Here is a 10,723-nt window from a genome sequence, read left to right on the forward strand (position 1 = left end):
GTCCTGTGTTGTGTTTTGTTTTCCTTCATTCAAATTCTACCTTAAATTCTGTCAGCATCCAAGTCAAACTTCACTGATTCTGATTCTTTACAACAACTTGCTTTTTTGCACCAATATCTAATATAGTAAACACTCTGTGCAGACATGGAGGATGACCTGCTGAAGTTCTGATTACGGAGCGTCAGAATGGAGAAGAAGAAAGGCATGGTTGTTGGTGGCAGATGTGCTCGTTTGAGCTGATTACTCTGAATCATCTCTTTACAGAGAATAGTCTGAAAAAGAGAAAATATAAGAGAACAGCAGTTCTCTGGAAGAAAATGCCTTTTTGATGCCAGAGGACAGAAGAGAATTGTCAGATTCCTAAAGGTAATAAGAAGGTAACAGCTATTTAAATAACTCATTACAACCAGTGTATGCAGAAGACCATCTCTGAATGTGCAACATGTCAAACCTTGAAGCAGAAGACCTGAGAACAGGAGACTGAAGCTAATATTTGCACAGAGTCACCAAAACTGGAGAAACAGAAGATTTGGATAAACGCTGTCCAATCTGCTGAGTCACATTCAGATGGTAGGGCCAGAATTTAAATGAGATGAAATCATGGATCCATCCTTCCTTGTATCAGCAGTTCAGCCACCTGCCGCATTTTCTTGCTGCACTTAATGCCACACTTTGATCGTCAAAATTACCAGCTGAGTATCGTTTAAACACCGCAGCCTACCCGAGCATTGTTGCTGACCACAGTTTGTGTTTGTGACTGCACCCAGCAGGATAGTGCACCATGTCACAAAGCACAAATGATGTCAAACTGGGCTCTTGAACATGACAGTGAGTTCGCTGTACTCAAACCGCCATAGTCACCAGATCTCAGTCCAACAGAGCACCTTTGGGATGCAGTGAAACGGGAGATTTTTGAAAACAGAAGCAGCTTTTCTTCCTCTTGTGAAATAACAATGATCTGACCTCTTTTGTCCAGGGACAGTTACATAAATGAAGCCATGTGTAATGATGGAGGGGGATTCTGTGTTTGGAGGAACTGATAACAACTCAGACACCTGATGCCCAGAGCCAAACCCAGACACTATTGTTGTAATGGGTCACAACCCCCCCAAAAGGCCTCGAAACACTTATTTAATCTTTAACAAGGACATGTTTTCATACATGTATCAATTCATTTTTAGGGCACATCTTGATTTCGCCCATCATGTGACTGAACAAAGGAATGTTTAATCGTATTTTTGGATGCATCATAAAATTACATAATTGTACTTGTTTAAATTCCCAATTCTGCTTCATACCTCTGGGACTGGAAAGAGAGCTAATGAGGGACCGCAGTTGTTTATTGAAGCCTGGGATTGTTTATCTTCAGCCTCTAAGTACTCTCACCGCAGTTGCAGCACATATTTGCTGGCACACGAGGGAGCCAGAAGCAAGAATAGTTTAGGCGTGCGCGTGGCACTAACACAGTGCTGCTTGTTGGATGACGAACTGCAAGGGAGCAGGTCTTGGTGTGGCATTTGAACTTAGCAGGTACATGCTTAAATAAAATCTAAACAATCATTAGTCTGCAAAGATTTGTTCATCTTTATAACCTCAACAGTCTTTTCCTCATTTCTCAGAAACCTAGTCTAGCCTGGTATTTGTGCAAAAGGCCAGACCTGCAACTGAGTCTGAAATGGCTGTAGAGGTCAGAATACATCAGTAGAGGCATTCGGATCACACCTGTCCACTCTAATTTCACAGCGCCTTCATCTGCCCGGCTCCTGCAGCGCCCCTGGGCTGCAGCAGCTCAGTCCTTTCGTTGTCAACAGCAGTTTGAACCCAAGTCCTGCTACATGAGATAATCTGTTGGGGTTTAGCTGCAGCAAGAATCCACCTTAAGTTCTGCTAAGCTCTTACCGTCCTTGAGTTGGGCTGAACAACTGGTACTGGAGACAAAAGAAAGTACACTTCTTCAGCTGTATGGACGAAGGAGGTGGGCAAACGTGTAAAATAAACCGCTCTGACATGAAGAACTCACACATCAATCAATATTTCATGTGTTAGTGTCTTCCATAATCATTTCATATTTTCCCCTTCTAGCCATCACAGCCACCCGATACATTTAAAGGTTGACTTTTAATTTCATTCATATTTCACTAAAAAAGGAGAGACCAAACGTGATGAAGCTGTGAAATGTTTTACAGTTCTGAGATGCTACAGAACTTGAAGGGATTTGAAGCTGATTTGAGCAAAGAAGGCGCAAGGATAACACTGGTTATCACCTTATCAGCTATGAGCTAAACATGCCAGTTTGGAGCACAGCCTGAATGTAGTCAGCATCCTAAAGGGATTAATGCGGCTGATATTTTTAGGTTTTACTCCAGAGTTCTCCGCAGCACTTTCCCTGTGGTTATATTTAGCCCAGAGAACATGCGCGGCATGACTCGATTTGGGCCGCTCTCTGACGCTGGTGGTGGAAATGTTCAGGCTTCAAGGTGACAACAAATGACAAACACATGAATATTCATGAGTGAAGAAAGACACTTTTTAAAAGACATTTTAATTTATTCAAATGAGTCACGCTTCAAGGAAACGTCTGCTGTGCTGTACTTCATCTAGTGTAGCAATTCCTCTCATTTTATATTTACATGCATCGTGTACTTATTAAAATTACCTGTATAAACTGACCTCTGCGCAAGATCTGGAAATTTAAAAACTCTCTAGAGTCTCTAGACTGAGCCCAACAACCTCAAACTAAGAAAGGAGCCCCGAGTTAGCGTTTCAGGGCCAGTATAAAGCAACCTGTGCATTCCTGGTTCAGGAATTTATTGCTCAATCTGTCTAAATTTTAATCTTTTATGTGCAGCAATGAGCTGCTTTTTCAGCGCTCATCTCTCCCCCAAAATCCCAGAGCGAGAGTCTCCATTTCTCACTACAAGCAGAGGCTCACAGCACCAACAGCAGAGGGACTCACTGAAGAGGTTTTTGGTATTCTTCACTCTCTTTCATTTAATTCTATATTATAAATTACTTACATACAATATTTTCCTTTCTCTCTGTGCATAGATATATATATATATATATATTTCTTTATATACAATACATACAATTGTAACAGTTGGTCTTATAAAACTAAAACATTCAGTGTAAATGCAATCCTAATTGTCAGATTTAGGATCACAACAGGTGACTAAAAAAACACAATTATGTCCTCCACATGGTGTTAGATAAAAAGCACTTTCGTCGTAGAAACAGGGTGATCTGATGACAGCAAGGAAAGTGCTCTGAAATTCTACAGTTCGCTACCAATGAACCTCCTCCAATTCTGTTGAATGTCTACATGTGTGGTTGTTCCTGTTTGCTTGTAACACAACACTGCTTCAGCTGGTAAAACCACACTCACTGAACCTCTTAGACAGGAACTTTATAAGGTAGTTCTGGCACAAACATATTGCGTTAACTTGCTCCTCTTACTCCTCTAATGTGTGTCATTAATGAAAACTTTAGTAACACTTTCTCCTAGCAGTCATTTATGGTCAAAGTCGTTGCAAAGCTACAACATTAGAAAAGAAAAAGAAGCTGTGAACCTGAGCGACAGTGCTCGAAACACATTGTCAAATCCTTCATACTTTACTGCTTCCCTATGCCATGGACATCCTTACAAGAGAGGGACGGTGCGCCTTTCTCGACAGACACACTCGTGTTCGCCTCTCGTAAAACCTTTTTTCTTTTTTACACGAGTTTAGAAAACAAAATACTGAATGTTAACACGGTTGTTTCGTATCAAATGTGGCTGCTCACAGCAATGTACACGTGCCAGACTTCTTGTCATCATCGAGACCTCCTCCACCTTCTTTCCTGTTGGGATCATTGAGTTCATCAAATAGTCCAGTGTCGATCATCTCCTGCTGCCATGGGATGGGTACAGCGCCTGTGCTAAACTCCTTGAAGAATTTCTCGTCATTGGCGTCGAACTCGATGCCCTTGATCTCGGAGAACTCGGCGATGTCACCAGTGTCCTTGGCATAGACGACGTTGGGCTTGGGGACCCATGGAGGGTCAACCAGCCCTGCCTCCAGGCGGGGAAAGTTGATGGTCTTGAACCACTCGTGTTTCCTGGGATCCTCCATGTTGTTCCTAATGAAAAGACAAAAAATACACTTCTCCATCAGAGTTTGTGAATTGCAATGTCCGATCCATGTGGCAACTCAAGGGCAGCGTTTAGACATCCATTATACTAGCATTAAGTTCACAAATGGCAATAAACTTCTTGGATAAAAGAGCCACTTACCTCATGCCCAGACGCTCATCCATTTTCTTCTTGAGGAACAGCTGGATGATGTCCTTGGTTAGTGCATCAAAGCACTTGTGCTCCCACTTTGGCTCCTCATTTTGGATGCGCCTCTGCACCTCTTCCTTCTCAACCTTCTCCTTTTTGCTCTCAGGGCCTTTAAAAGGTGTGTAGCCAGCCACCATCTCATAGATACTGCAGCCCAGGGCCCACCAGTCCACTGATGTCCTGTATGGGGTTTTGGTCAGGAGCTCAGGGGCCATGTAGGCTCCAGTACCAGCCTGGATAAAGGACGAATATGAGATTCAAATACAAAAAACACTTCATTAGATATTCTGACCTAATGGAAGGTGCTTCATATTTATTACGAAACTTGAAACTTGTAAGACCATTTAAGGAGGAAGCACTTAACACCAAGCAAAAAGTAGGTATAGTATTATACAGCATGTGGCCATACCCCTCAACAGAAGAAGAGAGCTAAAAATCTTTATAAAGTCTTCACATCTTGTCGCTTTAACTTTCACCTGTCACTCTATTCCCTACTTTCTTCCTGCCCTTCTGCTCCCATGTCATCCTTGCTTTCCCTATATGACCCCACATGTAGCCTCGGACCAGGAGCTTAATCCTATTGCTAAGCCTACTACCTGTCAAGAGTTGTGTATGTCTACGCACTGACAGAGCTGTCCGGCATCTTATATAAGGGACAGCCATTTTTGGATACTATAGCTACCAGCAGAAATAATACCAGACAGCACATAGCCATGAATTACTAATGGACATATACAGTAAACTGATATAAAACTTAAAAAGCTACTGCAAGCAAACAGTAGGAACTACAGGATTCACTGTCCTGCTATAGTGACACCAAAAATGCATTTACTATGTACTGAAAGTATTCTGTGTGGAGCTAGGATGTCCTCCACGTACACCCAGGTGCTCCACCTACAGTCCAAAGATAGAAAGACTAGGTGAATGGAAACTAAAGTATTGCCTGTTACATGTCGGCCCTGTGACTGACTGGCACGCTATATACTGTTTAAACATTACTTATGTATTTTATATTACAAGACACCAAGCATGCAAAACTAGTAAAATGCATTCATTTTCCAATTTGCTCCCTGTGCAACTTTAAAAAAAAACAACCATGTATGACCACTCATGTCATAAATTTAAATCAAAGTTCATCTGGTTTTAGTGTGTTTTTAGTGTTTTTAAAGAACCATTCCAGACGTGTTTGCAAACTAGCACATCTAAACATATTCAGCGTACATTTTACCTGGATCTGTCAATCTAATCTGGGACAGACTTGTGTAATTCCACTAAGAGGATTAGGGGTCCAAAGCCAGCCTTGCCTGTAAAGGTTAGCCTAGTCACTTTGGCTGGCTGAGGAGCATCAGAGTACGTGATAATGAGCTTACTGGACTTTCATATAGCCAAGAGCTTACTCTTTGCTGCAGCAAGTAAGTCCTAAAGAAACCCTGGTCCTTAGATGTGTACAGTGGGGTATAATTTAGTGTTAGCATTACCTACCGTTTGTCAAAAACATGTTTTTGTCAGGAAATCACAATTATTATTATCATTTTAATTAATTATGCAACTACTGGTGTGACATCGTGAACTCAGTGAGAACATTGTATCTCTATTTCCTTTTCTTGGGAGTAAAGCAAGAGACTGATATGCTATGTATGTGCTGTTGAAAGACAGTGCAGCACAGCTAAGGTGTCAGAAATAACTAAATCCCTGTGACCAGATTCTTCAGGGAGACCTTACACTTAGCAAGCAGTACTTTTAAAAGCACTGCACCTGCAAGATCTCTAACATAACCACAGCACAAAATGGTGTCCTATAAATAGCCCAGCTATAATCTGACCGCTAAAGGATCAAATGACTTATATAATCGATTCAGAGACTCTCATCGCACAGATCCTTAAGGAATCCAGTAATCCCTGTCCGGATTTAAAGTAAACGCCAAACCAGGACTGACATCTGCCCAGTATCTTACCTCCACCTGTCTTCGGATAATTTAAAAAGACGTAGTGGAAATCAAAGCTTGTGTATGTATATGTGTGGTTTATGATGAGTTGACAAAAATATGTCTATAAGAGCGTGAGTCAGCACAGGATATTTTGCGAGCAGCAAAATATGCCTTATGCTAACAGCCCATTTATGGTAGATATTTTCTACCGTACTTTGACTGCCCACTCATTCACAAGGAGTCACCACAGTGGGTAGTTCCACATGTTTGAGTTTTTACACCGGATGCTGCTCCTGATGCAATCCTCCTGGAATTAAACCAGGGGTCTTTTGCTTGTTAGGGAAATGTGTAAACCACTACACTGTGGAGCTACTATGAAATCCTATAATCAGTCCTGGCATCATATAGCTGTGGCTCTAAAGCTAACAGATTTCTAAGAGCTTAAGAGTGAAACTCAGTGTACTTGTTGTTCTGCATCTTGTTAAAAGTGGAAAAGAAAAACCTGCCATCTAAATTTATAACATCACTGTCGTGTAGGACATCTACTCACCATCTGGGTGACAGTCTTCTCTGGAATGACTTCTATGGCCAGACCCAAATCTGAAAGTCGGCACTGGCCTTGGCTATCAAGCAACACGTTCTCTGGTTTCATGTCACGATATATTATATTCATGTCGTGCAGGTGCAGAATGCCAGTGGTGATCTGCGCTGTGTAGTGGATGATGCGTTTCATCTCAATGCCCTTGTCCACACCCTTGCCATCGTAGCCTATGTTGTAAATGTGGTACTTGAGGTCTCCTCCATTCATCAGGGTCATGACAAGGCACAGGTGGGTCTTGTTGGCATAAGCATACGCCAAGTTGACCAGGAACAGGCTGTTAACCTTCTCTAAGATTTTCTTCTCCAACAGGGCCATCTTCTCACCTCCCTTCTTCTTCAGACGCTTTTTACACAACTTCTTGCAGGCATACATCTGGCCCGTGTTCTTGACCTGAACAGCACATACCTGGAGGAAAACACGTTACTTGTTAGGAATGTTAGCTTCCAGATGTTAATCAAATCATTTTAATTTATTTTACTACAAAAAAAAAAGCCTGGTCTCTTGGTAGCTTACTGACTGATCGGATAGCTCCCACTCTCTACTTTAGTATTAACAAAATGTACACAAGAAAATAGATGTGACTTATCCTTTAAAACTTAAATGTTCCTATTTCAGAATTTCACACTAAATATGATCATAAATAATTTTAAAATCCAGAGAGTGGTGCAGGACTTAATGTTTAAGATGATAATCTAGCTTGACCCTTGCCAGTGATGCCTTGACAAATCTGACACCTCTCTCGCAGTCAAGGCCCACTATCTGAAAAGTCACTTCACTTATCATTGTTTATAATTCAAAGGTGATTTCTACTTTACTAGCTAAATGAAAAGACTGAACTCATTGCTTAACTCTCAACCACTGTGTATGCTGATTTAGCACAAAGCAATAACAGTCACAGCAAATCTTCACCAGGTTATCGCCAAAATCTCCACATTTACATTAAACAGATATAGTATAATTTTTTGGTGACTAAATTGCTCTTTGGACTTCTATTGTATTAATTTTCTGAGCAAGTTGCATTGTTAAATATTTGTTTATTTAAGCCTGTTTGTCAGAGCTTGAGTTGACAGTAAAAAAGTTCCTCAGGGTTCAATTGTGGGTCCTCTATCAGTGCATTAGACACTGTCAGCCTAAGCCATGATGAGATAAAAGCATTTTTACGCACATATATTTTTGGTGCCTCTCAATACATTTTATTTTTGCCGTTTACATAATTTCATACTGCTCTCCACTAATCCACTAATATAATTACTGCTCAGTTAATATGCTTACACAGCAGTTTTTGTTTTTTTAAAATATAATATTTTAAATTAAAGTGCACTTTCAGTTACTGGGTTGAAAGCTTTCATATGTTCTTTAATCCTCAGGTGTTTTGAAAAGACACAATCCCTAAACCAATTAAACAAAGTAATACCTTGTGAAACGCAAGACAAAATTTAAGCTGTAATGCCTGTGTGGTATGTGACTTCATGGTCAGTCTCAGACATGTTAAAACTTAAAGATGTGATTTACTTATATGTGTAATTATGTGTAGAGCACACCTCTACAGCTTAGTTTAGCTTTATCCATACTCTATGGTCATAATGGGATGACTCTTGCAACTCAAATAAATTAATTGAGATGTATTTGCATGCTTACCTCTCCAAAGCCTCCTTTTCCTAGAGTTCTGAACTCATAGAAGTATTTGTCATTGACGGGCTGTTTCTCGTACTCCTTCCACTGGAGGAATTTGTCAAAGAACAGGCTGGCCTGATAATCTGTGAAGGGTTTTCCTTTCAGAAATTCTCTTACACCGTCCTGGACCTTGCCTTTCATCACCTCCTCGAAATTGGCATTGGTGACAGATTTGCATTTGTCAGCAGCCTCTCCAGTAAGAAATGTCAGAAAGCTCTTGGAGTCAGCCTTACAATACTTGGTCATGATGTTTTGGCGTGCCTTGTCTTTTGTTCCTCCTTCAGCCAGATCCCAGTCATACAACTCATCCAAGAACTCTGCGGCAAGCTTAAACTCATTGTTACTTGCAAGGAACTCGCGGAAAAACTTTTTGCCAATAGGCTGCCTTTCACAAAGCAATGTAAAGTCCTTTTCAATGGTAGCTCGTACTGACGTGCACGCCTCAGGTTTGGGGAGAGACAAGCTGCGACGCCGCTTTTTCATCTCCTTGTCATCGCCACCCTGAGCTTTTAGGTAGGCCGTGTTGGCCACCAGGTTATCCAGTCCCCCCATGTCACACATCTTGACAGCTGTATGTTGTCTGTCCCCTCTAAGAAACTGGGTTCTTCAGTGGGTGCCGATGGATACCCTGACACTTTCAGAATGTGTGTCTGTGTGATGGCGCAATTTGCTCAAAAGCCACCGTGCAAATGAGCTTCCTTACCCAGTCTACCTGCAAACCTAAGACACACTGACACACCCAGTAATTACTCATTTAGAATTAAATACCAGGGAGGGATTTTGGCTTAAGGATCTTTGTGTGGTCTATTCAAGGATGCTGAGCACGGAAAGGGAATCGTAAGCGGGCTCTGTCGTAAGAGGCTTTGTAGCCCTACATATTTATTCATGGTGTTCAGTATTCTTTGAGTAGTTCAGTGAGTTCTGTTGACTATGCATTTAATGTTGAGGTAGTAAAAGATCAGAAATAAGCATAAAGTACTCTGGGAAGAGTGTGTCACGATCAAGCAATGTAGTTCATCAGCATCCTACTTTTTTCTCTTTCCCCTCATCCAGACTCAACAGAGCAGATACATTAGAGAGCTTGCTGCTAATCTGTCTGCTTCTTTTTTTGCCCTCACACTTTCATTCTCATGATTCACCTCATTCATCACTGAACAGCACGTCACAATGACACCTACTGAGGACATTCAAGAGAACGCTTACCACAAGACTCTATTTTCTTAGACAACAGCCAAATGTTTACTTAGTTCATGTTTAGGGTGTTATCATTTATCCGCAATACGATTGTATAGCTCACTGATCTGAGGAGCTGTTGAACAGACATGTGGAGCAGACCATCATAAATTAATCTGTTGCATGTGAAGGCTAGAGTTTTGAATCTAGAAAATTATAGCATGTACATTATTTGCTGTATATAATGTAAAATGCAAATTACTTGCTGTATGAGTAAAAGTCAACAGAGAGAAAAACACACATCAGCAGTGGTCCCATCTTTGGAAGTGTACACGTGTCAAAGAAACATACAGGATTGGATTAGTGTGGCTCCAGTAGCTCGGTAGTGATCACTTTATAAAAGCCTGACAAATACGACCTTAATCGTGTGAGCGACTTGGCTACTGCCTAACAGAGAGACAACAAAGGAAAGGCCAAATATGTATATTAGCCAACCACTGATATTTTTCTAATTGCGATAAATTTGCTATATTAGGGTACATTCCAGTGCACACACATAGATATGTATATACAACACAGATGAATATATAATTTATACCATAAAATAATATGCATATGTTATAAATGGTATAATAAATGTATTAATTCAACATTTTAATTTAATTGTTGCAACTTTTTCTTGAAATTAAAGAAAAGTTTTGTATTTTCCTTTTGTTACTGTTGGCAGGAGTCCTACCAGCCAGCTATGATAATGCAGGCTAATTCAGTACAATAAACCTTGGATAATATTAGCTAATCCTTTCTCAAATGGCCTCAAGCTCTCAGTGCCCCACAGAAGATCAAGAGCTTTGCTTAGTGTTTGAAATCTCCAATCTTTAAACTTTTGTTTTTCAAAAAGACCACAAAGAGCAAGCAGTGTGGCAGGGCAGGAAATCTCACAGCAAAAACAGTAGTTTCCTTAGCGAAATTTCAATTTGCTGTATTTGCCATCTAAATTTGTATGCAGTTACAATGAGGAAAGACCTTA

General features: G+C 40.7%; 1 protein-coding gene across 1 annotated transcript; it reads right to left on the minus strand.

Moving 5' to 3' along the window:
- Positions 1–2,526: 2,526 nt before the first annotated feature.
- On the minus strand, positions 2,527–9,242 carry grk7a (G protein-coupled receptor kinase 7a). The gene is made up of 4 exons (XM_005720975.1): positions 8,488–9,242; positions 6,799–7,254; positions 4,274–4,554; positions 2,527–4,119 (listed from the first exon to the last, which is right to left on the minus strand). Exons 1-4 carry the CDS (start codon positions 9,082–9,084, stop codon positions 3,780–3,782), a joined length of 1,674 nt encoding a protein of 557 aa, XP_005721032.1. The 5' UTR covers positions 9,085–9,242; the 3' UTR covers positions 2,527–3,779.
- Between the last annotated feature and the right edge of the window lie 1,481 nt (positions 9,243–10,723).

The sequence above is a fragment of the Pundamilia nyererei genome, unplaced genomic scaffold (genome assembly GCF_000239375.1).
Source record: "Pundamilia nyererei isolate P.nyererei 1_Seehausen unplaced genomic scaffold, PunNye1.0 scaffold00004, whole genome shotgun sequence".
Lineage (NCBI taxonomy): Eukaryota > Metazoa > Chordata > Actinopteri > Cichliformes > Cichlidae > Pundamilia > Pundamilia nyererei.

Bases quoted from the DNA above. Each gene is read 5' to 3' on its own strand.
- grk7a (XM_005720975.1), bottom strand. From the start codon at position 9,084: ATGTGTGACATGGGGGGACTGGATAACCTGGTGGCCAACACGGCCTAC. The intron at 7,255-8,487 runs GTAAGCATGCAA...GTTTTCCTCCAG, and splicing joins GAAAAGGAGGCTTTGGAGAG to GTATGTGCTGTTCAGGTCAA. The intron at 4,555-6,798 runs GTGAGTAGATGT...TCCTTTATCCAG, and splicing joins AGAAGACTGTCACCCAGATG to GCTGGTACTGGAGCCTACAT.